We start from the raw sequence: 27,247 nt of genomic DNA, 5'->3' as shown, positions 1-27,247 counted from the left end.
GGCCTCAAAGATTTGAATTGAACTTATCAAACCATGGGATTTATCAGATCATCTGAGGGTAGATCCCACAACACACAATCTGAATTGAAAATACTGGACCCGTCCCTTACTTCTTTACCTTCAGATTCTTCTCCATTTTCATCCTTAAGCTTCCCATGCAAGTGACCCCGCTCATCTCCTGCTGGGCAAGTGCTTCCTGTACACTGACTCCATGGAGACCCATTATTTTCATTCCCAAAAGACGAAGCTCCATAGTGGAATCCAGAAACAGATGCAGGGAAAACGAAGCTTGTGGAGGTTGCTCCTGTTGAATCCCAGGGTTTATCTGAAGGTATTATTTCAGGCTCTTGTATGATTGCCCTTGATAACCCCATGCGGATCCTATCAATTGTGTCATCTTTCACCTCTTGTTTGCTGCTGTTATAAGCAGCGGCTGAGTTGTCGTTGAGGGATGATGTTCCACCAGACTGTTGTAGTTGAAAATCTATACGTTTCTTGGTAAGTAGATGAAGCATTTCGTCTTTAAAGCATCCTAGTGCAGCTTCTGCCAGATTCGCCACCTGTGGCGGAGCTAGAGTGGTGGCTATTTCCGCCATGAGGTGGGAGAAGGGCTTATGAGTCACAGGATCAATTCCCATCCCAGAAAGTTTCTTCTTGAGCTTGGTGTTCCAGTGATTTTTCACATCATTGTCGGTGCGCCCGGGAAGTTGAGCGGCAATCAAGGACCACCTGCTTTTCCGAATTAGAGACCATGAAATTTGTTGGGGTTAAAGGGGCAGGCCTGAACACAAACAAGTATTTCTAGATGAGGACAATGTTGAAAAATAGCAAGTGCTGAACTCACCTGTTGCCTACAACAGAATGAAGTTTCACTATGGCGTGTTCTTCATCAACCGTGAACTGTCCGTGCTTGAGATCGGGGCGGAGATAGTTAGTCCAGCGCAACCTACAACTCTTCCCGCATCTTTGGAGTCCTATAAGTAGTTTAACCATAACATTAACTACAACACAATTTCTTTCAACGGAGAAAAGTAAAAAGAGAAAGAAAGAGCAGAGTGTGAGAACCGGCGTTCTTAGGTATGAGGCGCCAATTGCGGGTGCCATGCTGAGCGATGTAGGAAGAGAGCTTGTTGTCTTCTTCAGGAGTCCACTGTCCTCTCTTGACATTGTCCTTCTCGCAACATGGAATGCGACCCATCTGTTTTAAAGACTAACTTCTCTCCTAAAAAACTACCAAGAGCAAATCCTTTTTAGTTTCTGTTAAAACAACTAACAAAGGGTTGTAGATGTATAATAATGTTGTTGAGGATAAATTATGAATAGAAAAGTGGGGGATTTGGTTTGTTTGCAGTTGGGAGGGAGGAATGATATAAAAGTGAAGATGGGTGGGTATAAATAAAAAAATAGAGGCAGGCAGGGTAAAATTTAGTTACAGCTTGGAAGAGAACTAAAAAGGTCACTACATAGTCATGCATGGAAGCACGGCTGAAGAGTGAAGAGGGATATAGTGCATGATTTGATTAAAGAATTCAACGCTGCTGTGCGTGTGAGAGGATGACCGGTAGCTCACCCACAATACACCTGGTCAACTCTCTCTCTCTCTCTCTCTCTCTCTCGCCTCGCCTCTGTGTGTGCTCGTGTATATTAAATTTGTTTGTTTGAATGTTTGTATTATGTGAAAAGTACTAGGATTAAGAGAGTTTGGGATTCAGTTTGACGTGTGAAGTCAAAACATTTAACACACCCAGACAAAAAAAACATTCAGCACACAGTTGCTGAAGAAATTAAGAAACCAAGTAAAAGATAGAAAAAGAGTCTTGAATCTTGATTGAAGAAATAGAAGGGGCATATTCTTTGTTTCTGAGCGATTAAACAACTTGGTTACGCTTGCATTGCAAAGCTTTCCTTCAAGATGGGTTGGTCTCAATATCCATAAATTAAACACCAAAATTTGTTCGTGATCATTAACTGCTCGGCATCACTCATCATAAATTTATAAAATCTGTTTTATTTTGCTTTGGGTCGGGTCAACCCAGAGTTACTTTAAAATACTAATTGGTTAGCTCTTGACCACCAAAAGAGCTAGCTCGGAGCTGGTTAAATACTGCTTTCATCTGTAGCGGTTAAGAGAGGTTGATCAGGAAGTTTAGCATCAAGTAAAATGGTGAGGGTGTTGGTACAAAAATATCATGCAGAAGAAAGTTAAAAATTAGAAACTCGGATTTAAAATACCACCTATGGTAGAATCCCTCTATAGTGATAGACAGGACCCAAAGTATTATCATTAGAGATGTTTATTTATATATTGATATCCATCATCATTATTTCCATCATTATTTAGTGATTGGTGATTAATGATTAATCACCGACTTTTTTTTTTTCTGCAAGGATTACTCGCCGACTTTTAAAATAAGGATTATTTTTTTTGCAGCTCTTGCCCCAGGCTCCAAATTAGCAGACATACATTAACTTCCTAGAAAGTGACTTGTAACTATTAATTTCCGTCTGAAAGCAATATGATCAGGCAATGTGAAGCCGCATACAATTATTTCGCATTCTTGAAGAGTTTAAACCTCAAGTACTACCAAATTTTGCACTTACAAGCCCTTCAATGGAGCCTACCAAGGCAAACATTGCCACAAGCAACGCAATAACACTATAAATACGAAGAGCAATCCACTTCCCTGTATAAGGTCTAATGTTTTTCTGCACCAAGTACATTTCCAAGGGAAAATATATGACCAAAGGCCAATAAGTAAAAGCTCCTGCTACAGCAACAACTTGGTTAAAGTACGGAAAGATCATCCCAATTGTCATTGTTAAAACAACGTAGGCCGTTCGGAAGCACAATCGGAGCAGGTTTAGTCTAAATGATGGCAACCACGGAAGTTTGAGAGCAAAGTCTTTACATACAAATACACTGTCTGGGAACTTCTCAACAAAATATCTTTCTGCAAGTGCAAACTGTGGCTGACTGTATACCTGTCAACATAGCCGCAGAAACAATACGTAAATCCACTTTGACAACCTGAAGAATTGTTTAAGATATATGGATATGTAGCTCTTTATGCACCTGATATCCTCCAACTAAATGGAGAACGACACAAGCATTAGCAAAGTCAATAAGCCAGTACGGTTCATAGAATCCAAACCCTGTCAAGAGGTTCCCTGGAGTGGAATCCCCAAAAGCTGCATAGCCAAATCCTCCACAGCAGATATAGAAGAAAGTTGTGATAGCAGTTGAAATCACAGATGCCTTCTTCATAGTATCCTTTTCTTCTGGAGGAGACCTCAAAGTATCCTTCACATTCACAAAGTGTAAAATATGTTATCACTTATTTATAAATGTCAGTGGTTCTATCAAGAAGCCGCACTGCTCTACCTGTATGTTAAGAAGGATTAAAGAGTAGTTAAATCCAAAAGCCACGTCTCCCAGTGCTTGACAGATTGACCATACTTTCTGAGCTGTAGTAGCATATGGAGCTCCTTGAATGCTACCTTTGATTTCTCCATCTCCTGCAATTTCAGTAAGATTTGGCAACTAGTTCGTCTATGAACTTGTATGATATAAACCAGATCTTATTTATTTTCAACTTTCCATTATATATACTTTAGTACAAACTTATATACTTTAGTAAAAGCTAAAAACATGATGATAACATTAGTCTGCCATACCTAGTACTTTTGCCAAGCCAAGTACTGATCCAATACCAGCATAAGTGAAGGACATGATAGCAGCAACAATGGAAAGCCACTTTGTATCACTAAAATCAGGTATCTGGGAGACAAAAATTTGAACAATTCCAAAAAGAAGTATAGAATAAGTATTTTCATATTCACAAGGAGCCTCGTGCCCATCCTTGTGATAACAATTTGATTGCTGAATTGCCCTGTTATAAATACAACAATGAAATAAGATTTTTAGTCAAGTAGTTTACCAATTAAATGTAGACATGCATTATAAAAGTGATCAGGTGTGGTAAGACCAAATGGGCTATGTTCATACCTCATGCTGATTCCAGATGTTATCATATAGACAACTCCAGTCTTGAATAAATTCAGACGAAAAAATATATTGCATAACCAGACACTCCAATTCCCTGAAATTCAATGGACAATCTTGCTTATAGCTATTTTGAAAAGAAAAAAAAAAAGGACGATCCTATGTAATTTTAAGCAGGTAAACAACAGTATATCATATAGTACTCTGTTGCTAATATAGCTTGCCAGGCAACTTGTTGTGAAGTTTAGATGTCAATAGTCAGCTTTAAGATGGTTATTGTTTGTAATGAAGTCAGATGCAGGGAACAACGGAAACCAATTACATCAGCTGGAAACACTTTTTTTTAGTTCAGCCAATCAAAATCATGGTGTAAAAACAGACTTGTCATAGACTCATAATAGAGAAGGATTAACCACAGTTACCCCATATTGCATTATACATAAAATCTTTCTTAAACCCTATAAGGCTATAGCAAGAGCTGCAGAAAAATCGAAGCAAGTCCTTATTTATACTAGTCCAGAAAGTGCTGCTACATTGCAAAATTAGCAATTTAATATCATTTCACTATGCAATGTACTGTTATTAATAACCAGTAAGACATGAAAGTTTTACAAGACATTCACTCACCTAAGATGGCCTTAACAGCATCCATGTAACTACCATTTCTGGAGGGTCCAAAATCAGGGTCAGGAGATCGATAGCATTCGGATAAAAGAAATGCAGAAAGTAGACTCATGAGTCCGAAGGAAACAATAGATAAAGGACCACCAATCCAACCAAGCTGCGAAATACTCCATGCCAAAGATAGTACTCCTGACCCAATGACTGCTGTAATTATATGTGCCACAGCAGTCCATGTATTCCCTTCAATAAACAAATTTAAAATTGAACATTCTTGTTAATTGCATTAACCAGTCGTAATCCATATTTTAATCAACATTAAGCACCAATAATTAGTAGGTTTGACCCTGCTGAGAAATTGAGGCTTTTTTGCATACATTTACATCTCTGTGATCGCTATTGCTAGAGGAAGGGAGAGAGGGATAAAGAGAGGAGGAGAGGGCGAGAGAGAGAGAGAGGGAGAGGGTGAGAGAGAGGGAGGGAGAGAGCGAGCGAGAGAGAGAGAGAGAGAGGGGAGAGAGAGAGAGAGAGAGAGAGAGAGAGGCACCATTGCGGTTGTGGAGGTGGGGAGGGATCAGAGATGCATTTGCTGGTTTGGGGGGCAGGAAAGGAGCGAGAGCATCATCATCTTCTGCTGTTTTTTCTACCCCCATCACCTCTTCTGGTGCTAGTACACAAACCACATAAAACTATGTTCAGGATACATCTCGTCAACTGTACTGCATATATATAATCTACTCTATTAGTAACAAACATGGCCAAAAGTTTAGCGCCGTCTTCAACCAAACTCAGAAAAGATGCCTTAATTTCAATTTTACCAAAAAAATGTCTACAACGGAAACTGATTTTTGAACTCTCTTTCTTTTCCGTCAAAACATAAATTTGGAACATGTTTTTTTTTTTAATAAAAAATTTGGAACATGTTATAAAATAGACCTAAATTATATGGAGAATTCAGCCAAGGCAATGATCCTTGTTTATTATTCTTGTATGTACAATATGTTACTATTATTTTACAATAATTATAAAATTGTTCCATTATCACTTTTAATTTTATTATGCATTCACTTCTTATCATGATTCGAAATCAAATTTATTTATTAAGTTGGGACTAGGATATTTCACGACATTGTAAAAATTTACTCTAGTTAACAAAATATTATGCCTATTTAATTCAAATTTTAACACATTAATAATAATATATAGTTTTTAATAAAGTATAGTCGATTTTAAATATATATATATATATATAATAAATAACAAAAAAAATAGAATTTCGTAGAATTGATACAGATCTTCAAGTCGGTATAAGTTTTTAAAAACTAAACTTCCAATGTATATATATATGATGGTCGATTTTTTGTTCGAACAGAAGTCTAGATGTGGTCTGGCAGGGGCACATACATCAGTATTGTGAAAAAATTGAACTGTGACGTTTTCTTCATCATCTGCAAACAATTTTATCAGGCAATGTACAGCTTTATACATAATTTCAATATTCTTAAAGATTTTGAGTTAGCCACTGCCAAATTTTGCGCTTATAAGTCCCTCTACGGAGCCAACCAAGGCAAACATTGCCACAATCAAGGCAATGGTGCTATAGACACGAAGAGCGATCCACTTCCCTGTATAAGGTCTAATGTTTTTCTGCACCAAGTACATTTCCAAAGGGAAATGTATCACCAAAGGCCAATAAGTGAGAGCTCCTGCTACTGCAATAACTTGGTTGAAGTAAGGGAAGATCATTCCAATTGTAATAGTTAACGCAACATAAGCTGTTCGGAAGCACAATCTGAGAAGGTTTAGACTAAATGATGGCAACCATGGAAGTTTTACAGGAAAGTTTTTACATACAAATACACTGTCTGGGAACTTCTCAGCTAACGGTCTTTCTGCAAGTGTAAACTGTGGCTGACAAAATACCTGTTAACATGACCGTGAAAACAAATATGTTAATCTGCTTTACCTGCAACAATGTATAAGATAGTGTTTGGTATCGAATTCTGAAATATTTAAATATATAGAATTGGACTTCTGATACTTGAAGATCCTGTAATTGTAATATTTGAAACAATATGTAGACGTGAAAATTTTTGGAAAAATATAAGGAAAAAGAGTAAGCTATATTTTGATGATAATGCTGCTTTTCGTACCTGATATCCTCCAACTAAATGGAGGACAATGCAAGCATTAGCAAAGTCAATAAGCCAGTATGGTTCATAGAATCCAAAACCTGTGAGGATGTTCCCTGGAGTGGAATCCCCAAGAGCTGCATAGCCAAAGCATCCACAGCATAGGTAAAAGAAAGTGGTAATGCTGGTTGAAATTACAGATGCCTTCTTCACGGTGACCTTTTCTTGTGGAGGAGATCTCAAGGTATCCTTCACAATTTAAATGTTTATATACATGATATCACTTATGTATTAGAAGATTGGCTAGTTATTTGTATTAAAAAGCCACACTGCTCCTGCTCTACCTGTATGTTGAGAAGAATTAAAGAGTAACTGAAGCCAAAAGCCATGTCTCCAATTGCTTGACAGCTTGACCATACTTTCTGAGCTGTAGTAGCAGCTGGAACTCCTCGAATGCTCCCTTTGATTTGTCCATCTCCTGCGTTTGGCCAACTAGCTCGTTTATTAACTTGTATTATAGTGCAAATATCACGCAATTTTCACTATAGTTTCTGCTGAATCAAGTTTTCACTTTTCATTCATATACTTCAGTACAAGCATCAAACCAGGGAAAGCATTAGTCTTCCTACCTAGTACTTTGGCCAAGCCAAGTGCAGATCCAATACCAGAATACGTGAAGGACATGATAGCAGCAACAACAGACAGCCACTTTGTATTACTAAAATCAGGTATTTGAGAGACAAAAATTTGAACAATTCCAAATAGGAGCATATAAGAAGTATCTTTATATTGACAAGAAGCCTCGTGTCCTTCCTTGTGATAACAGTTTGATTGCTGAATCGCTCTGTTATAAGCAAAACAACAATGTAATGAGAATTCTAGCCAAGGAGTTGTCGATCAATTTAGACATGTGCCCCATAAAAAAAAGATTGTGTATTATGAGACTGAAGGTGCTATACACCTACCTCATGCTAATTCCAGAGGTAATGATATAGACAACTGCAGTCTTGAACAGATTCAATCTATAAAGTACATCACATAAGCGGAAACTCCAATTCCCTAAAATTCTTGAACAGTTATAAATAAGCCAGTATTCAATAAAAGTTGGACACAAAAATTGAGCCTTTTTAGGATGCCACAATGTGCTAGCATCAAAACCAGAAAACGAGATAAAAGAGCTAGTATGCCATCCATGTATGGCCCTTTACTTCTTACTAGGCAACTTTTGTGAACTTTAAACACAGCAGTATGGCTTTCAGATGGTTCTTGTTTGTACAAAAGTCTAATGCAGTGTAAAACTGAAATTGCTTAGACCGCTTTGATTAATTTCATTCAGCTAATGGAAACCATAAGAGGAATAGTCTTGTCACAGCAGAACATTCATATACATTAACCACCACTATCATAAAAACAAAATATTGCACTACACATGATCTTTTTACAATCTTTACAGCGAGCCTAGCAGCAGTAAGAAATGCTGATACCTTGCAAGAAAGCAACATAAGGAATCGCAAAGAAGCATGAATTTGATAAGACATTATTAGTGTCACTCACCTAAGATGGCCTTAACAGCATCAACATAAGTACCATTTCTGGAGGGTCCGAAATCAGGGTCAGGAGATCGATAGCATTCACATAAAAGAAAAACAGAAACAAGAGACATGAGTGCAAAGGAAAGCATGAATAAAGGACCCGCAATCCAGCCAAGCTGCGCCATACTCCAGGCCAGAGATAGCACTCCAGACCCTATCACCCCTGTTATTATATGTGCCACAGCAGTCCATATGTTCCCTTCATTATAAACAAATTCAAACATGCTAAATCATTATTCAAAAGAATCAAGATACTAATCCAAATAATAAGATACACATGCACATAAGTAGAGATCAAATGAGAAGAGTGAGAAAAGTCAAAAGAGAAGCAAGAGAAAGCACCAGTGCGTTCAGGATGAAGAGATGAGATTGAAGAAGAGGGGAGCTTAGTTGAGTTGGGCAATAAAAGATGGGTCTCTTCATTGTTTTCTTCTCCCATGACTAACTAGTCTGCTAATCTGAATCTTGATTATCTGCTAACATTCACTTAACAATAGGTCAACAGTTTGATTCCATTGGATTATACTAATATATCATCATTTCTTGCAGCTACAAGCCAACGATTTGGAACATGGACCCTTCTACTTCAATTATTCAGGAATGTCACCATCATTCCGTTCTTGAATTCATAGTCTATTGCTATAAATATCTAGTATTCTCTAATCACACAGTGATACAAAAATCCAACTATTTATGGAACAATTTTAATGATAAATCATATTAATTTATGGAAATTTTATTGAGGCTCTCCCCATTTTTTTTAACTAAATATAATTTCTATCCTCTCCAATTTTTTAACTAAATACAAATTCTCCATGTTTGTTTTTAACAGTATATACACGATTAGTTGTATTTGGATTGAATTAACTGTAAAAAAAAATTAAAAATATTATTATTTCAATTTTGTATGTATAGACAACTATCTAACTGAAATTTTTTTAAATAATATTTCAATATTAACTCATAGAAATCATTGTTTCAGTTCATTATCTATAGATGTAATATTCAAATATAGTAAAACTTTTTTTATAGCTTAAACATACACATGATAATCGATTCAAAAAAAACATAAACATGATAATGATTTTGTCGTTTAAAAGATGTGTCTGATTTAAGAAATGATCATTTAACCTGTGCTTTCATCTCAATATAATAATAATATAACCAAGTCATTAGTGTTTGATTTTACAAGATCATTTAAACTAAGATTTATTTTTATTAAAATAATTATATAATCTAATTTAAATTAATGTAAACAAGAAAATATATATTTATATGTAATTGGAGTCAGGAAAAGATGAGTTCTGCATAAATTTGTTCTTTTTATGTAAAGAGAAAGAGTCCATTTTGCATTTTGCATTAGTGTGCCATTATTGAAAAGAAGACACAGCAAGTGTTATCCAGAATATTTTAAGTAATGTATTGGAAAGAAGTTAGCAGGGCCAAACAAAGAAAAAAAAAGGGTTAGAACTGGTGTTATCTGACAAAGACAGCAAGTTAGATTAGCCTGCATGAAAAAGAACAAAGAAAAATAAAAGAAATAACAACCTTCTTGTAAAGTTATCTATTGTTATTTATACTTGCTTTGAACAAATCACCAAACTGATACTATATGGTTTCCAGAGGCACCCTATAATTAGCTAGTTCTTGCTCGGATGAGTCCTTGAACTGAGCCAATTAAAGCCACTATTGTGACAAGCAAGCAGACCATGCTAAAACACTGAAGAGCTACCCATTTTGTTGTCCAAGCTCCTATCTTTTTCTGCAGTAAATACATTTCTACTGGGAAATATACAGCTAAGGGCCACAGGTTCAAGGCCCCCAACACTCCTAGTATCTCATTAAAATACGGGAACACCATTCCAATTCCTGTCGTGGTCACAACGTATACAGACCGGAAACATATCCTGAACAGACTTAACTGAAAAGCTGGTAAAAATGGGAGTTTCAAGTCATAAAATTTGGTCATGAAATCGTTATTTGGGAACTTGTCGTTGAACCATCTTTCTGCAAATGCAAATACTGGCTGACTGAACACCTAGTTAACAAACAAATTACCTATGGTCAATTAGTTTCTATAAATGTAAGGAAAAACTGAAATTTTAGTTAACAGACCTGATATCCTCCGATGAGATGTATAATAATGCAGGCATTAGCAAAGTCGACTAGCCAAAAAGGTTCATAGAATCCAAATCCTGTCAAAAGGTTTCCAGGTGTATCATTTCCAAAGGCTGCATATCCAAAACATCCACAGCCCAGGTAGAAGATAGTCGTGACAATGATGGCGGATACTGAGGCTTTCTTCATTGTCTGGTTCTCCGGAGGAGGGGACTTGATAGTATCCTTCATATTACAGCCGAATATTTATATCAATAACAAATAACATATCTTTACTTATTTTAAGTAGCTTGAGCACTGTCATAAACATAAACATTACACATGATGGATATAATTATTCAAAAAAAAAAAAAAGTAACCCTTAAGCAGTTAATCATCGGCCATTCTGCAATTTCTCTCTTACTTTGGAATGAATAAGGTAGGACATAGTTCACTTGTATATTTTTAAGTCATGATGCTGGTATTTATAAAGAGATCAGAAACCAAACCTGTATTTCTAAGAGGATTAGTGCGTATGGATAGGCAAAGGCTATGTCGCCAAGTGCCTGAAACATGAGAAACAACTTCTCTGCTGTGGTATCAGCTGGGACTCCTCTGATACTTCCCTTAATCATTCCATGCTCTGTTAATTAAAAGACATTAACATGCTTTATAAACAATATAATTACAAACTTTAAAATTTCAAGCCAGCAACTCCAACAGAGTTTGCAACTTTGCATGGACTAGTTTAAAAACAATGAAAAATTTGGTATGGTCCTTTTCCCCTATATGTTTCTAGCAACCTATTTTTCTAGTAAAAAATTATTGTTAAAGATGAAAAATAGAACATACCAATTACTTCTGCAAAACCAAGAGCCAGCCCGATGAGAGCGTAAGAAAAGGACATTATAGCAGCAACAATAGACACCCAAGCCATGTTGTGGAAATCAGGTATCTGAGACATAACCATCTGAATCCCTCCAAATGCCAGCATATAAATGTGTACCCCAAAATCACAGGGAGAATCGCGCCCCTCTTTGTGGTAGCAGTTAGATTTTTGAATTGCTCTTCATTGGATAATTGTAGTAAGATAAGTATAACAAAGTAGGCAGATTATGTAGCATAAATATGCTGATTAACTGTAAACTGAATATCTGTCGGAATCACCTCATACATGTTGCAGTGGTAATCACATAAGCAACACCAGTTCCATACATACTCACATACTGAAGCAAACCACATATCCATGTTTGTTTTCTTCCTGAATGATTATCACATTAGAAAGTTAGGGAGAAAATTTGCTATAAGTTGAACACTATAGAGAAACTTTAACTGATGATGGAATGTGTTATATATACCAAGATTTACTCTAACCGCATCCATGTAAGATGGGTTTCGCACTCCAGTCACAGAGTCAGGAGACCTGTAACAATCAGCTAGAAGGGAAGAAGACACAAAAGTGACAACTGCAAAGCAAAGCAAGGCTACTGGACCTCCAATCCATCCTAATTGAGCCGTGCTCCAAGCAAGTGAGAGGACCCCGGATCCTATCACGGCTGTGATAATATGAGCCATGGTACTCCATATTGTTCCTGATGTGAAGATTGAAAATAAAGAACCAACTATTAAGAGCTCAAATCAACACAAATATTGGTTTTTAGAAAGAAAAATAAAATTCTGTTTTCCTACCAGTTCTTACTATATGCCCATCGTCATCTTTGAGACGATCCTCTGGCAAGAGATTGTGCTCTACTTCCATACTTGTCCAAAATATTGAAAGTGCTCAATGAGCCTTTCACCATATAAACACGTTAAAAATGATCCGTCTACAACACATCCTAGGTAGGTACTCATCAACGATATAAGTAATAGAAAGGTACTTAACAATGTACGCTACGTCTGTATGACCTAATGCAAAATTCTTACAATTTTACCATGTAAAAAAATCATATGACCCAAACAGGTTAATCAAACCGGATGCATTTGTCTGATTGCATTGATGCCGGCAGTATTCAAAGGAAAACAATACTCCCGGACCATAAGTAAAAGGCGATGCTCTCTTGCAGTGAGAGCTAACAGCAATGGACAAATCCATAGAAAAGGACGCAAGCAATCAAAATCAAATGAGACAACAGCAGTCACAAACTGTGTATACATCGAGCAAAAAGTAGCGAAACAGCATACGATACGACAGGGAGTTGTATCCAAGTGAAGGAAGTAGCATAATAAGAGCCATTGATTTATATGAAAATGATAAGATGGAGATATGGTGGTGTGTCCATGTCTAGACACATACCAGTGCCACATGCATACAAGTTTACTCCAACAACGACGGATACTAACAGTGAGTCATTATAGTACACACGATGAGCAAGTAATTTAATCGTACAAAACTAAACAAAAAACAAAACCCCGTCGTTCCAGAAGACTGTTAGACAGAAAAACAAATTTCTCCCTCAGTGTCCGAAATATAAAATAAGTTAATTTTGTTGAGATGTTTAATAATTTTGTGAGTCAAATACAAAGTTATAATAAGTCACATATTTAAAAAGCACAAAGAGGCAGAGATTCAAAATCCGAAAAATAAGAGTATAAATGGCCGTTGCCAGGATTCGATCGCGAGGATACAATCTGGTTTTAGTGGTTAGGTAAGAACCGGCACAAACAATATTGAGGAAGAAAATTATTAATGCTCACGGTGTTTTAGAAGTGAGAGCAGCAGAGTGTGCAACTTGTTATTGTAAGATAAGTTATCGATTAAAATTTACAAATAACAGAAGATAATAATAAGTTTTAACTGAAAATTAGTTACAGTAAAGAAAAAAAAAACTTCTTCATTATCTTCTTATTGGATTATCATCATACCTCCAATAGTACAAGGGAAGAGATTAGCAGAAAGTAAATCAAGGCCTCTTGTGATCATTTAACAGTACACGAATTTAAAGTCATGAATTCATGATCATTATGATCTCTCATGTTATTCTCCGCAAAATCGTGTGGTAACAAGTGCATCTTACATTATTTATGTACTACAAAATGAATTTGGAATTGCACAAAATATATATATGAAAAAGATGATGCATCGACTAAACTTCCTGTCATTATCTATCACATCCTATGGAAAAGGAAGCATCCACATACGTGATAAATTGGATGAAGTGTTCGTATTTGGGCATACATCTTATATTCTAATTCTAAAGCAAAAGGTTCAAGTTCTTGCAACTGAGGGCAAAGATTTGAGAAGTGACAAGGATGGTCGCCGTACAGTGTGATTCAGCAGGATCATAAGCGTTAGTAAAGTTAAAGCACCAGCCTGGTGGGCACTTCCTAGTGATACAGGTACATAAGATAGAAGAGTGGATATGCCCAAAGTCACCTGCAACCGGAAATGATAATTTAAAATGAGAAGCAGGCAAACAAATGAATGATTTTTCATGACCGATAAATATACAAAAACAAAACACAAATAAAACACAAAGCTACAGACTCGGATAATAACCTGAAGAGCAGCCATTCCTAGTGTGCTTCCGATCAATGATCGTACTGCAGGATGTATGTCCAATTTTTTAGTTGCCCACCATAGGCCTCCAATAGAAACTAAAGTTGCACTCGCAAGGAGTCGGTGATCAAACTGTTTAAAGAAGAATTAAAAAAATTAAAACATACACAGTTTTAATCACGACAAAGATTTTATGAAATTACCTGTACGGTAGCTGTATTCTCAAAGAAGTTGCGTATAAGCGGTTTCATCCTAAAGATGTCATCTGGTATCCATGTGTCACCCATCTTTGGGAATGTATTAAATGCGCGACCCTGTGGAATATTGATTCAAAGAATAATTTAACCTTACTTGCTTTTGATAAGAGATGTTAATTTTTGTTTTTAAAGATGCTTAGTAGTAACAAAAACTAGGTGAATGCACAGAGCATCATTTATATGCTTGTAAAGATGCGGAAAAAAATATAAGTGGCAATGCATACAGCATCATTTCCCGCAACAAATGCTCCAGATATAGCAGTTATGCCAACAAGAACGCTTATAGGAATCGCAAGTCTCTTCACTTTTGCAGCACCATTCACCCAAGCTACTGATTCAGTAGGGGGTTCAGGCATAACAACAGAAAGGGCAGTCCAAAAGAGCCCACAGTAAATAACAAATGCCGAGGTGAGATGAGCTGCCAGACGATAAGGGCTTACTCTTGGTTCAGAATATTCTGATATCGGTTCCTGTCAATGAAATAAGGAAAAAATGAACTTCCTGCAGATAATTTCTTTAAAACAAAATCCTCAAAAGATTTTCCAATAGCAAATACATACAAGAGCCTTACCTCTAAACCACTCTTAACCATCCACCAGCCAATTAGTCCTTGTCCAGCACCAAGTGCTACGAGGCCAGAAAGTCTAACTCCAAGTTGTGGAGTGATATATCCTTTGCGAAGAAAATATCCAAAGGGCAGCACAAACATGATGCCCAGTGCTCTTCCCCACATACGATGAGCGTATTCCATCCAATAAATGAACTTAAAGTCATCCAAATGCATCCCTTTATTTATACTGCACCACATTAATTCTTCTTATGAAAAACATCTTAAAAAAAGTTCTGACAAATCTAAATTATGTAATACTGACACTTTATTACAGACATAAAAAAACTACAGTTTAGTTTATTTTAAAAAATTCCTACTTCCTGGATTACAACATCTGCTTACCCTCACAAGTATATAAAAAAAGAAGTTAAAATATATGTATCGGACGATATAAAGACTTATACTGACAACTTAGCCTGATCCTGACATTTATACAGTATAAACAAATACCAAACACATATGAATCAGCTATTGCTTGAACTAACCGCTTGAACTCCGGGGATTGCTTATACTTTTCAAACTCAATTAACCAATCTTCTTCTGACAAAGGAGGGAGGCTCCCGGTGAACTTCCAGTCAGTCATTGAAAGACCAGACCGGGTTAACCTTGTCACACCTCCCAGTACCACCATACTAAACACCCATGCAGCTGACACAAAAAGCCATATACCGATTGCTTTTTGAGCATGAGGTCCTGCAGTAACTAAGAACTTTAATCCTTCCTTATTCTCCTTACAGACAGTTGCAGCTACAGCTGCAGTGGAAAACTTTCTTAACGATGGTTGAAAACCCTGAAAAAACATAGCATGCTACCGTCAATAATTTCAAAAAATAAACTTTTCACACATAATTACTCACTGTCCCAATATTTTGTGCCATGAAATCAATATAAAACAAAGAGGTAAAGGGCAGAAAAACTGCAGCAAACAAATTCGTGCTGTCGCACAAATTCGGAGACTCGCACTTTATTGTAAATTAAAAATTGAAGGATCATACTCAAAAGAATCAAAATGCATCACAATAAATCACAAATCCCAAATTCATTAATTTTCTAGTTACCTAGTACTACTACTTGAATCTATTAAGTTGCATATTGTAAACCTAACAATAGTGTTAGCGCATCAAAAATTGAAATCATTGTTAGCTTTTCATCCTATTTCCATTACATATAAGAAAAAAATAGGCATTTAAATCTCAGGATACCCAAATTCAGACCAAATTTATCCGTTAAACACATATGAATCATGGTTCACACTACAGTTTACACCATGTGCATTACTTAAATATGAGAAAATAACTCAAATTTAAGCTCCATATTTACCCAATAAAAAAAAGTAAATCAGAAATAGATACAAATAGTAAAACTGTCGAGAGAAGCAGAATTAAAATGCGTATAATCAATCAGTCAAAAAAATAGGGTTATTAAAACAACACCCAATATATATCTAAACACATAGAAAATAAGCACCTTGTGATACTTGAGAAATGAAGTGAACCCATTGTAGATAACAGGATTTCTTGGAGATATTGAAGCTGGAGGACTATTTGTAGATTTGGAATGGAAGTATCTAGAAGGATTCAAGAATGGGGATTCATTAGAAACCCTAGATAATGAAGATGAAGATCCGGTCTGAGGCTTAGAGAAAAAGGATGATGATAATGTTTGATTAAAGGCCTTTCTGTTTTTCTTTAGAATCGCAATTAATCTGCTTTCGAGCATTCTTTGATTTTGCTTCTCTTACCAAAATGTATGAGTTGGACAGAGGTTTTAGGTATTGGTTTGTTTGATCGTGTTGGAGGCTTGGAGCTCTTTCTGCTGTTAAATCTCACCCGATGTAAGGTTTATGTCTCAGCCGGCCGGTTTTCTCTCATGTGTGGACCGTTCCTGGCCGCACAAGGCACAACTATGGTACACGAGTAACACGACTACACGTAACATTTCAATTTTATTTTTGCATTTTTAATAGTTCTAAAAATTTCTTAATTATTTTAACAATTAAATTGCAATAGATATTGACCCCAAATCGGATTTTTACGGAGTTTGAATAATATTTGAGACATTTGAATGTCAATGGTTAATTTTATCAGATGGTTCGTACTTATTGCGATTAATTTTGATAAGAAAAACGTGAGATTGAGACCAGAATATTACTCATAATTGTCGGAGCTCCTGTATGCACATAAACCATCTAATTAAAACGTGGGAAAAGAATTGGAACAAAAAATTTGTGGTGATAACTAGTCACTTGAGATCAAAGAGTGGATATTATTTCTCTACAATGTTGTAGAGTTTCAAGCAAGGTTCAATTAATTTACTTATGGATGCTGAAATTTTGATCACAGAATATAAACACTGAATCAATGACTAAATCAGATGATGACAATCACATCCCAGTGGTATGAATCTTGAACTGGTTCTGTCAGCGTAAATGTGATGAATCCGGACTTCTCTTCGTGCTCAAACTCTATCTCATGTGTACCTGCTGTTATTCTTTTAGGTCGAACTGAAGCGTATGCACCAAACTTGCCACACCCGCGAACTTTGATGTTAACAGATTCGTCTTTATCGGATTCATACTTCAGTTTTTTGATTGCTCCTCCTGAGTTAAACATGTTGATTAGGCCAATCGCTGCAAAAGTATCCCCTGTGGACAGTTTCTTGACAGGAACTACTGTAAAGACTTCGTATTCACGTGCATTCAGTGTGACAGGCACAGATGTATTCTGTGGAAGATAAACAATGTCTCCTGCATTTAACAGCAAATTGTAACTGAGGGATCTATGAAATCTTTAGCTACAGTTTGTATTACAAATTTATTTATGCAAGGTAATATTGCAGGGAATATCAAGTGTCAAGTTTTAAGCTCACAAAACTTACCACCGCGATGTGAATAGACAACGGCATCCCCACACCAATCCTCGTTAGCAACTCTGTGCAAATATTCAATATCTTTAGATCTAATATTGCCAGTAACTGTTCCAGGTTGAACATCGTGGATGAGATTTATCTTCTCAACTTTACACCAGCCAGCACCTTGACAGTTGAAGACTCCAACAACTCCATTGTAATCGTTTAGATTCCATATCTTTAAAAGGCTGTCATACATTTTCATGAGTACATTTTAAGTAATAACGAATATTCAAAATCCTTGCTTGTGAACGTGTTTACCTCCTACCGTCCCTTGTAGGATCTGAAAACAAGCAGTCCCTAGTTGGTCTCCCGGGAAGTTTGGCCCTTAATATAGAGCCATCAGGAAGTACAAGCTTCTTCAGCAGTTCAAAATCGTGATGCCCAGGCTTGTCACTAAATATAGTAAAAATTATTCAATTAAATAATTACTAATTCAATTCGATATTCACATTGAGAAAGTGAAAATGATTAGTGACTGTACCTAACATATATTCCACAGCCTCCCACTGCACGGGCTGCCCCGTGATATTCAGCCATCGGGTGTAAACTCTAGAACGTGAAATAGTTTACAATTAGCCAATAAACAGGAACAATAGTCATTTAAGCTACAAAATAAAACGTTCCCGCTTACATGGAACATATCCCAGTCTGGCTGCATAAACTCTCCTAAAAAGATGGTGTTGTAAGCAACTGATGCGATATGTATTGTGTGTGATGCTGGATCTCTAGGCCAGAAGTCATCTGATGCTCTAATGACCGCAGCCCACTTAACACTACATTTAGTAAGAACCATGAATTGAACTCTGGAAATGGTCAAGACACGTATGATTGTGCCATTAACGTACACAAGTAATATGTGAGTTTGTTACCTGTATAGACTATCTGTGTTGTGGCTCATGCAAGATATGATTCCATTACCAGGGAAATTCTTAGAAATTGATGCTTCAAGTGCCTGATGGTATTTTCTTGTCAGTTTCACTCTTCCGCCATGGCCTGTCCCAAGAGTTTCAAGGATGTTCTGAACATCCACCTTGACACCATTTATTCCAGCAGATGCAAGATAAGAGTGCAGTTCATCATAGAAGCTAAATACTTTGTCAGGGTTAACAAGGCCTAGCCCGTTTTTGGCCATGCACGTAAAAGCACCGCAAGGTTCATTAGACTCAACCCCTGGAGATGAAATGGGAAAAGCCAGTTTGGACTCGTAGTGCTCCATTTCAGCAACACCTGGCTTTACACCTCCCCAGTAACCGGTTATTGCATGCCACATAAAGACATAACTGCAAACCCAGGGCAGAAATAAGTACATCTAGAAATTTATAAACATGTATTCTAAAATTTGTTAAATTGATTAAATATCATACTTCACAGCATGTTGCTCTTTGATGTAGCTAACAATGTGCCTCAATCCTTTTGCTGGATCCTCCACCCTGTAGCCCTCTTTCCCATCTTCTTGAAATTTGTGGTTCTCCTTGATATTGGTCAACCTATTTGCAAAGCTGCCAAAATTTACAAATATAATTAGTAAGTGTATTAACAATTATACATAAGAGCAACCCCAATGGTGTTACTTATCTTCGACCCCTAAAATATAATAAAACAATGATTACCTAAAATATAAGTAAGCAAAAACTTGTTTTACTCCAATGGTATTCCCTATAATCATCCCTATATTTGAAAAAAAAATATTTTATTAAAACTTTTACTATGGTGGGGTAGATAAAAAAAGGAGGGAAAATAAAAAATGAAAGAAAATGAGAGAGAAAGAGATGAGTTGGAAGAAATAGGGGCTCACTTTTCTATCCCCAAAAGAAGGGGTTTTGTTTTCTCTCACCTAAAAATTTTAGGTAAGGAGAGGATGGTTGGAGTGAAGAATTTTTACTTCAACCCCTATTTTTGTCCATGTAGGCTCATTATAGGTAAGGGAGGTGTTCCGTTGGAGTTGCTCTAAGACTGAAGTTTATAACTACTGTAAAAAGTATACGGAAATATTATAACTCATAATTCTCACTTTGCTGAGTTATCAGCTTTTGATTCAGTGCTTGTTGGGTCCATATCAACTGATTGCCAGCCATCATCAATAATAACGAACTTTGGGGAAATCCCACCTTTCTTGAAACTGCAACAAATTACTATGAAAGTTAAGGTTGTGATGTAAGAATTTATTATAAGTTCACTTGCTTAGCTTCATACCTTTCCAATCCTTGCTTAATCTCCTCAGCATTAACATCGGTGTAGAATGCATCCCATGTACACCAGCCAAACCAGTTTAACATATCAGGCATCTGAATTATGATAAAGAACACAAAAATCAGAAATATAGACAGCATTATCCTTCCTATAGCAGCTAAATAAAGAGAAGCGAAAAGATCACTCTCTACTGTCTTTCTTTCGCGATGGCAAAATGTCTGTAGATGTCTCTCAACGCTCCTGCATATATTTAAACTTACCTATTAGCATTTTTTTGATTGCATTGATTGAGCCATAAAAATATATTATCCCCCAAGTTTGACACAACTCATAACTCCAGCGAATGTGAAATAAAAATATGCTAAAGTAAGACATTTAAGCTTAAATCAGAGCCCCTGACAAACAATAAAACCTTAAATATGAGCCCAACTTAAAGTGCAGACTACAACCAGAGTAGAGGGCTGAGGCAACAAGACACTGAGCACGGAGACTTCAAACGTATCTCAAACGTATCGAAAAGAGAAACATTTCATATTGAAAGGATTGGACTAAATGAAACCGATACAATGAATCCTTATAAGCACGCAATAGCTAATAGAACTAGTTTGATGAATTTAGTAGACTGTGATAATTAAAGTAGACTACATAACTTTAGAATATAGCAGTAAGTAACAAAACAAAATTCCAAAATTACTTGATGGAAATTACAAGATCCTGATCTGTGAAACAAAAAAAAAAAATCACTAGCACTAATGAAAAATAACTCTAAATTGTACATACTTGACTGCATTTGTGATGAGGTCAAAGGGGTTGGATCCAGCAGCAACAAACACCAAATGACTCCCTTCAAATCTATCAACAGCTGGATCTCCTGCAATTCACCACCATTCTCATCATCTAAGCAACAGATAACATACACACACATATGATATCATACAAAGTTAAATTAACATACCACTTTCTAAACAAACATCCAAGTAATCATCTTGATTCCCCTGAAGCACAGCTCTAAAATCACCCTCAAGAATTGGCAAGAAGACAGTATACACTGCTTTAGAATCTCCCAGCTCACCACCCGGAGCTTCCACCAACAAAAACTGGGTCTCAAAAGGCACATCTTTACCACAAGTCCCCATTCTCTGCGTCATCCACCACATCTTGAACCGAAAAACACACATGAACCTCAACCCCCTGCATTTTTACAACCAAGTTTCGATTTTTACAAGATCAAACACTTGAAAATCAAAACTTTAGTGCTAAACAACAAGTTAAGAAGAACGAACTCGAGTTTGCCGAGGGGGAAGACACGGCGGCTACCAACATGATCGGAACGAACGCCGATGAAAGCAGCATTGGGGAGATGATCAGCGACGGCAGGGGTAAGAAAGACATTGTCATTATTAACGTTGGTGAGGATAGTTTTACCTAGGACTTTAAGGTTGCCGTCGTGTTCTATGGAAATGCCTGCGCCCACCGTCATGTTTTTTTCACTCTGTCGCTTGCACAGCTACACTTTTTTCCGGTTATTATGGGCCTGTTTGGTTGAGAGAACTTCTAGCTTCGGCTTCTCTTGACCAGTTTGTGTAAAGAAGTAAAAGCATTTTTAAGAAGCTGAGAATGCTAGCTTCTCTCTCACACCTTCGGCTTATTTTCCAAACATTTTATTAACTTATTTACTTCTCACTTATACTCCACTTCTTTATTATAAGTAAGAAGTCACTTCTTTTAAGTTAATCCAAACGGTCCCTATGTCCGGTTTTTTATTTTAAGTCTTACTTGTCGAATGTACTGTTGTTTCGTAGTGTCATGGCATTGTTATCTGTTACTCACTTGCTCTTGGTTTTAATTATAGTTAGTGAGAAAAGTAATTTTATCCAATAAATTTTGGAAATTGATAAATAAGCTCCAAACTCTACTATTTAAGCTTCATTTCAATTTTTTCCTTTACCCAAATAACATAATCACCTATAATATGGATGAAACATGAGTAGAAAGCATAAGTAAATGTGGTATAAAATATGGAATTGGAGCTTAAATAGTAAAATGGGAAGCTTATTTATCAACTCCCTAAATTTTTATTATGGTTGGTTTAAAAAGGTCTTATGACAGAGGAGTTTCTCAGAATGCATACTTGAATTTATAATTTTATCTGAATGGTTTTTTAGGAATTTCTTAACACTATTTGTTACTCGTTTATACTATATTGTTTATATTATCAGAGCTCAACTTTTCTAATATATTCATTCAGTTATAATTTTGATTAAACATTAATAACTCAAATTTTGTTTCTACCAGTAAAAAGAGATGTTCACTGCTCGGAATTTGATTCATACCCATTTGAGGAAATGGGGGAATGACAAATGTGTATGTGGGGAGTTTGTATATAACACAGATAGTTGGACGAATACGTGATAGTCAGAAATTCTGACTATATTTAATCAAACGAATATGGTTTTGGGTCATTAACCAAATCCAAATCCAAATTTGTGATCCAAAACCAAACCATATCCATTTTATGTCACGTCTAGTCATAATTATAAGTCTGTTAGCAGAATCAGAAGCTATTTTTAATTTTACTTTTTTTAACTCGTTTGTATAAATAAGTAGAAATATTTTTAAAAAGTAGAGAATGCCGGCTTCTCCACCGAATTTCAGCTCATCCACTTTTTTATTTTAAAAAAGAATTCATTTTTCTAAACTTACCCAAACGACCTCATAATATATGGTGATTGTTGGATAAATATAGTTAATGATTTTTTCGCGGGACGACTGGACGAGTAAAATGCTCATTTTAATCGTCCAGTTAAAAGTTACTATTAAACGGATAATAGTATTATACATGTACACTGCAGTCAGCTTATTATCAATCACTCATTTCAAAAATTTATGTACATAAAATATGAGTGAGACGAGTTATTTATTTTCATATTTTGGATATCAATTTGAAGAGTGATAATTTTATATAAGTATACAGAAATTATGATCATTACGTTATTTTTTTGAAAGAGATTAGTATATAATAGAATATTTTAATTATGAACTGAGAATCTCTAAATGATAATTGCAGCCTGTTTTACTTTCAAGTTTCAACTGGGTTTTACAATATAGGTGAAAGACTGGAAGTCTTGAAGTATGATTTGTGAAGGCGGCTGCAAATTGTGACAAATTATACGAGAGGAAAAGAGAGAAGGTAAACGTGTATCCACGTAGGATGGCGCATGTTAATAAAGTAATAACGTGAATGCCCTCAGAAAGCCATGAAAATCGCTTAACAGTTTTTGTCCTTTTCTCTGTCATACCTATTGACAAAAGTTAGGAGCAAAATAAAAATAAGGACATGATGAAAAGGGAGGTTAAAGAAAAATTAGAGTTGAAACAGTTATTTGGACTCCAGTTGCTAGCTGGTTTTTCAATCCGAGGTTTGTTATTTATTTATCTAATATATAAAATTATATAAAAAGTTAATGAGCAAACATATTGTTATAAAAATAAGTAATTTAATTTGATAGTCGAAACAATTACTTCTATTAATCATTAAAATAATTAAATCAATTCATTAATACCGAACCACTAATTGCCACTCAGAATCTGAATTCTGAAATTTATTAATTTTTGCCTAGTCAAAATTTATCCAAAATCCAAAACCTCCCATCGGTGTTTATATTGTGCGATTAGATTTCGACAACCGTCGTTCAAAATACCTTGGAGCTTGAGTCGACAGTGTTGCTGGTTTACACCATTGTTCGGAACTAGGCCCATTTCTATTGGTATGAAAACACAAATGGGTCAATGTTGTCACAGATAGCTGCTATTGGGCTATCAGGCCAATACATTTTTGGCTTACGATTAAATATTTAAATGTAGTGATTGGTAAAAATATCAGTAAATCAAAATTTTACAGAAATGTTTTTAAAAAATCTCTACTTTGCAATCAATATACTTATATAAAGGAGAAGCGAGGGGCGTGTAGGTGGCGCCTCTCACATCGCTCCGTTCTATTTTTCTAATTTTTTGGAATTTTCGGATGAAAAATATCAAAAATTAGAACTACCTTTTTTAGTTTTGGATATATTAGAAGCAAGTTTCAGAATCTGATTTTGTTTTAGATTATTTATGGAATATAATAGCTTGAAAGTTTTAATCTGATTGTGTTTCAGATTATTTAATTATGAGAAAGACAGATTATTTATGGAATATAGTAGCTTAAAAATTTTAATCTGATTTTGTTCAGATTATTTAATTATGGAAAAGAGTAGCAAACAAATCTCTCTGCACCTATAAATACCCGTATAGAACGTAGGATTTTGGATTATCTAAACACAACCTCCTCTCACAATACCACAAGTTCTCTTACTCGAATTTTAAAAGAGAAGCGATAGGCGTGCAGGTGGCGTCTCTCACATCGCTCCGTTCTATTTTTCGAATTTTAAAAGAGAAGGAGAAGCGATAGGCGTGCAGGTGGCGCCTCTCACAACCCTTCGTTCTATTTTTCTAATTTTTTGAAATTTTTGGATGAAAAATATCAAAAATTAGATTTCTCTTTCTCTTGCTCAATTTCTAACTCGGAGGTATCGTTCTTCTGCAACGATAAGTGAAGGTTGTTTATACAATTTTAAAAAAAACAAAGGTTGTTGCAAGCAAAGGTAGTTATAGATCGTTATATTGGAGTCGACAAATCCAAACACGGGAAAAGAATATAGTCTTGACATGATATTGATGGTTGGTATCAACAGGATAAACTATTAGTGATGTATGTTTGTTGGTTATTCTTTTATAATATTTGTTTTGTTCTTTGGACATGTTTGTTGTTGTTAATTTTTATATGATTTACTTTATATACATGAAAAAATTATTCGTGCATTATCTGTTTGCTCCGTTCAAATAACTTTTAAGAGGGTAGTTATAGACGGCTATCTCAAATATTTAAGTTACATGTTTTTGTGCACAATCAATCCAAAAAAATTGGAGGAAGGTGACAATGCAAGAACATGATTACTTTTAAAAAAAAATTAATTAAGATTCGTCATGCTTTAAATTGTTAATTAATTGTATAAATTTATTTTCATTTTTTCACCTTGAATTATAGTCCAATTTTGCAATTTTATATATTAGTATTGGTATTACAACTAGATTTTTATAATATAAATTTATTTCATCCTACAAATATTAACTTTGAAACATTAATATACTTTTTATAGACAACCACACAATTATTTTATTCTACAAATATTAATATTAAATCATTAATATAATTTTTATAGACCGCCGCAACGCGCGGTTTCTCAACTAGTTACAACATATGTGAAAATTGATACACGTCCGCCTTTTTTATATGTGCTTATTTAAGAGAACTCCCAAAATATCCTTGCATAAAAAGTTAAAAACACTGTCCAATAAATTTTAAGCCGGTGTTCAATATTATATATCAATAGGCTGGCCAGAAGACTCAACATAAATAATTAAATTAATCTAAATAATTAAGTAATTAGTATTGTGTTTAACTATTTTAGATATTCCGTTTAATTTGTTAAAAGGTGATCTTAATTGTTTAGTTGAATAATTAAAATTAATTTTTTTAATTGTTTGATGATATATAATAGTATATTTTGAAGAAAATAAAGATAACAGTTTAATGATATATTCAGAGGAGAAATAATGTCCCAACAAAATGTTAAAAAAATGGAGACAGTGCCGTAAAAAAATGTTAAAACATAATAATTTTTTATAAAATTTATATCAAATAAAAGTTTAGAACATAAACTTTTATTTGATATAAGAATTGAATTATTTTATTAAGTGTAGATATTGTTTTTTTACATCTCAATATACGTGCTAGAAAGTCAAACATCAGTTAAAATGAGAGGGAGTATTAATTAATCTCAACTTTATCAAACCGTTGGCCAGACAACGTTAATACTTAATGGTGTCATACAATGTTTGATTGAGAGATTTGAATTTGAAAGCTCCAAACATTCCATGTGCGGGTCGGTGAGCGGCTCATTTCTTTGCTTGGAAGTTTAGATCGTACTTCGATTCTGACTATTAAATTTGTTATTATAATCAATTATATATATTGAAGCAAATTCTATGGGCGATACAGAGTCATATGCTTACACGGCTGCAGCCACTCGCAAAATTTTAAAGATGCCGGGGAGAGGTGGGTGACCATAATGTTAATGCCCCCGCCAAATTTTATAAAATTTTTAGGTATTCGATTTTTTTTAAACAAATGGATAAATAAATTATTGATTTTAATTGATTGATTTGTGTGTGCAGAGGAGGATCCATTTATCATTAATATGATGGAAATTAATCTACTGTTATTTCATCCATCTTCTCAATTCTTTATTTTATTTCCCCCATTGTTTGGCACATATTTAAAGTACATGTAAAATATAATATTATGACATGTTTTTAAATTATTTTTTATGATATTTAACGAATATTCTTTATAGTATACTCATGGAATTGGCCTTTTCCTATATGGTACCATCACATTTTTTACTTTTATTTCTGGTAATTCTGTACTTATGATTTTTCACATATAATACCTTCATGTACGTAAAATTTAATAGAATTGATTTCAGATTTTAAAATAAATTAAAAAATATTTGTATAAAAATACACGAAATAGACTTTTAAATCATATAAATCAGAGTCAAACTAATAAGATACAAATCATCAAAATTCAGTTATAAAGTTTAAATATATTTCACTCAGTTTAACACCGATTTATTTGATTCAAAGGTCTATTTCAAATATTTTTTAATAAGAATTTAATATATATATATATTTATTTATTTATTTTACAATTTGAAATTAGTCCCACTGGATTATCAAAATAGAAGTCAAGATTATAATAGTATCATTAGAAAAATCCAACCACATAAATGTACTATAGAGAATATTCCAATATTTCATTAAATTTTTATTTACAAAAAATAAAATTTAAATAACTTATAAAATTATATATTACATGAGTATTAAAATACGTGATAAAGTCCTGTATCCATTATAGACAATCTCAGAGGAGCAAAGAATTAGAATTTAGGGGATAAATGAGAACAATTTCTTAATCTTTGAAGTGCCAAGCATTTTCCAATTTTATAACCGCAGAAAATGTTAAAGTACATTAAATAAATGATAAAATAGAAGAGGCAAGATTGTCCAGATCTCGACGTTTGGCCCCTGGTAGCAGTCCATAATAAAACACTTAAAAAACCATCTGCGGTAGAAAAAACCAAGATACTTGAGTACTTATTAGTGGCAATCGGTATCCAGGACAGGGACGTGCCCACTTAAAAATATAGAGATGATAATAAAAAAATGAGAATAA

At 34.9% G+C, this 27,247-nt stretch overlaps 6 protein-coding genes across 7 annotated transcripts; all 6 read right to left on the bottom strand.

Moving 5' to 3' along the window:
• Positions 1-26: 26 nt before the first annotated feature.
• On the bottom strand, positions 27-1,608 carry LOC108218379 (transcription factor MYB80-like). Of its 2 annotated transcripts, XM_017391291.2 has the most exons (3): positions 1,066-1,607; positions 845-974; positions 27-729 (listed from the first exon to the last, which is right to left on the bottom strand). In XM_017391291.2, the coding sequence occupies exons 1-3, from the start codon at positions 1,196-1,198 to the stop codon at positions 27-29; spliced, it is 966 nt and encodes a 321-aa protein (XP_017246780.1). In that variant the 5' UTR covers positions 1,199-1,607. The 2 variants fall into 2 exon arrangements, with proteins under 2 accessions (XP_017246780.1, XP_063947821.1); XM_064091751.1 differs by having other exon boundaries at positions 845-1,608.
• Positions 1,609-2,445: 837 nt separating this feature from the next.
• LOC108218378 (probable amino acid permease 7) lies at positions 2,446-5,375 on the bottom strand. The gene is made up of 7 exons (XM_017391290.2): positions 5,172-5,375; positions 4,631-4,867; positions 4,007-4,100; positions 3,676-3,890; positions 3,383-3,516; positions 3,074-3,301; positions 2,446-2,982 (listed from the first exon to the last, which is right to left on the bottom strand). The coding sequence occupies exons 1-7, from the start codon at positions 5,275-5,277 to the stop codon at positions 2,575-2,577; spliced, it is 1,422 nt and encodes a 473-aa protein (XP_017246779.1). The 5' UTR covers positions 5,278-5,375; the 3' UTR covers positions 2,446-2,574.
• Positions 5,376-6,035: 660 nt separating this feature from the next.
• Positions 6,036-9,009, bottom strand: LOC108219499 (probable amino acid permease 7). Its single transcript, XM_017392978.2, has 7 exons — positions 8,691-9,009; positions 8,311-8,547; positions 7,722-7,815; positions 7,386-7,600; positions 7,101-7,234; positions 6,778-7,005; positions 6,036-6,547 (listed from the first exon to the last, which is right to left on the bottom strand). The coding sequence occupies exons 1-7, from the start codon at positions 8,785-8,787 to the stop codon at positions 6,140-6,142; spliced, it is 1,413 nt and encodes a 470-aa protein (XP_017248467.1). The 5' UTR covers positions 8,788-9,009; the 3' UTR covers positions 6,036-6,139.
• Positions 9,010-9,863: 854 nt separating this feature from the next.
• On the bottom strand, positions 9,864-12,344 carry LOC108217779 (probable amino acid permease 7). Its single transcript, XM_017390665.2, has 7 exons — positions 12,135-12,344; positions 11,804-12,037; positions 11,613-11,706; positions 11,298-11,512; positions 10,955-11,088; positions 10,464-10,691; positions 9,864-10,386 (listed from the first exon to the last, which is right to left on the bottom strand). The coding sequence occupies exons 1-7, from the start codon at positions 12,202-12,204 to the stop codon at positions 9,985-9,987; spliced, it is 1,377 nt and encodes a 458-aa protein (XP_017246154.1). The 5' UTR covers positions 12,205-12,344; the 3' UTR covers positions 9,864-9,984.
• Positions 12,345-13,383: 1,039 nt separating this feature from the next.
• Positions 13,384-16,647, bottom strand: LOC108216187 (cytochrome c oxidase assembly protein COX15). The gene is made up of 7 exons (XM_017388879.2): positions 16,279-16,647; positions 15,297-15,601; positions 14,773-14,998; positions 14,426-14,671; positions 14,148-14,258; positions 13,945-14,076; positions 13,384-13,821 (listed from the first exon to the last, which is right to left on the bottom strand). Exons 1-7 carry the CDS (start codon positions 16,528-16,530, stop codon positions 13,654-13,656), a joined length of 1,440 nt encoding a protein of 479 aa, XP_017244368.1. The 5' UTR covers positions 16,531-16,647; the 3' UTR covers positions 13,384-13,653.
• A 409-nt stretch (positions 16,648-17,056) lies between these two features.
• Positions 17,057-21,676, bottom strand: LOC108215744 (probable galactinol--sucrose galactosyltransferase 1). Its single transcript, XM_017388305.2, has 14 exons — positions 21,660-21,676; positions 21,195-21,440; positions 20,867-21,102; positions 20,692-20,782; positions 20,103-20,151; positions 19,915-20,006; positions 19,733-19,840; positions 19,086-19,220; positions 18,591-19,001; positions 18,353-18,494; positions 18,203-18,270; positions 17,980-18,114; positions 17,689-17,906; positions 17,057-17,557 (listed from the first exon to the last, which is right to left on the bottom strand). The coding sequence occupies exons 2-14, from the start codon at positions 21,389-21,391 to the stop codon at positions 17,181-17,183; spliced, it is 2,259 nt and encodes a 752-aa protein (XP_017243794.1). The 5' UTR covers positions 21,392-21,440; positions 21,660-21,676; the 3' UTR covers positions 17,057-17,180.
• Positions 21,677-27,247: the final 5,571 nt, after the last annotated feature.

Source organism: Daucus carota, chromosome 4, assembly GCF_001625215.2.
Source record: "Daucus carota subsp. sativus chromosome 4, DH1 v3.0, whole genome shotgun sequence".
Taxonomy (NCBI): Eukaryota; Viridiplantae; Streptophyta; class Magnoliopsida; order Apiales; family Apiaceae; genus Daucus; species Daucus carota.
The sequence above is the reverse complement of the archived record's forward strand: the minus strand, read 5'-3'. Positions and strand labels throughout refer to the sequence as shown.

What these genes read in the sequence shown, in the direction of transcription:
- LOC108218379 (XM_064091751.1), bottom strand. Translation starts at nt 1,167, where the DNA reads ATGTCAAGAGAGGACAGTGGACTCCTGAAGAAGACAACAAGCTCTCTT. An exon ending in CATTCTGTTGTAGGCAACAG is followed by an intron (nt 730 to 844) that starts GTGAGTTCAGCA and finishes TCGGAAAAGCAG; the next exon opens with GTGGTCCTTGATTGCCGCTC.
- LOC108218378 (XM_017391290.2), bottom strand. Translation starts at nt 5,277, where the DNA reads ATGGGGGTAGAAAAAACAGCAGAAGATGATGATGCTCTCGCTCCTTTC. An exon ending in CCACCTCCACAACCGCAATG is followed by an intron (nt 4,868 to 5,171) that starts GTGCCTCTCTCT and finishes TGTTTATTGAAG; the next exon opens with GGAATACATGGACTGCTGTG. An exon ending in ACATCTGGAATCAGCATGAG is followed by an intron (nt 3,891 to 4,006) that starts GTATGAACATAG and finishes TATTTATAACAG; the next exon opens with GGCAATTCAGCAATCAAATT.
- LOC108219499 (XM_017392978.2), bottom strand. Translation starts at nt 8,787, where the DNA reads ATGGGAGAAGAAAACAATGAAGAGACCCATCTTTTATTGCCCAACTCA. An exon ending in TGCTGTTAAGGCCATCTTAG is followed by an intron (nt 7,816 to 8,310) that starts GTGAGTGACACT and finishes CAAGAATTTTAG; the next exon opens with GGAATTGGAGTTTCCGCTTA. An exon ending in ATTTAGTTGGAGGATATCAG is followed by an intron (nt 6,548 to 6,777) that starts GTACGAAAAGCA and finishes TCATGTTAACAG; the next exon opens with GTATTTTGTCAGCCACAGTT.
- LOC108217779 (XM_017390665.2), bottom strand. Translation starts at nt 12,204, where the DNA reads ATGGAAGTAGAGCACAATCTCTTGCCAGAGGATCGTCTCAAAGATGAC. An exon ending in TGGGCATATAGTAAGAACTG is followed by an intron (nt 12,038 to 12,134) that starts GTAGGAAAACAG and finishes TCTTCACATCAG; the next exon opens with GAACAATATGGAGTACCATG. An exon ending in ACCACTGCAACATGTATGAG is followed by an intron (nt 11,513 to 11,612) that starts GTGATTCCGACA and finishes TATCCAATGAAG; the next exon opens with AGCAATTCAAAAATCTAACT.
- LOC108216187 (XM_017388879.2), bottom strand. Translation starts at nt 16,530, where the DNA reads ATGCTCGAAAGCAGATTAATTGCGATTCTAAAGAAAAACAGAAAGGCC. An exon ending in CATTTCTCAAGTATCACAAG is followed by an intron (nt 15,602 to 16,278) that starts GTGCTTATTTTC and finishes ATGTTTTTTCAG; the next exon opens with GGTTTTCAACCATCGTTAAG. An exon ending in AGAATACAGCTACCGTACAG is followed by an intron (nt 14,077 to 14,147) that starts GTAATTTCATAA and finishes TTCTTTAAACAG; the next exon opens with TTTGATCACCGACTCCTTGC.
- LOC108215744 (XM_017388305.2), bottom strand. Translation starts at nt 21,391, where the DNA reads ATGACGGTGGGCGCAGGCATTTCCATAGAACACGACGGCAACCTTAAA. An exon ending in ATTAAGCAAGGATTGGAAAG is followed by an intron (nt 19,841 to 19,914) that starts GTATGAAGCTAA and finishes AATTTGTTGCAG; the next exon opens with TTTCAAGAAAGGTGGGATTT. An exon ending in CAGACTGGGATATGTTCCAT is followed by an intron (nt 18,271 to 18,352) that starts GTAAGCGGGAAC and finishes TTCACGTTCTAG; the next exon opens with AGTTTACACCCGATGGCTGA.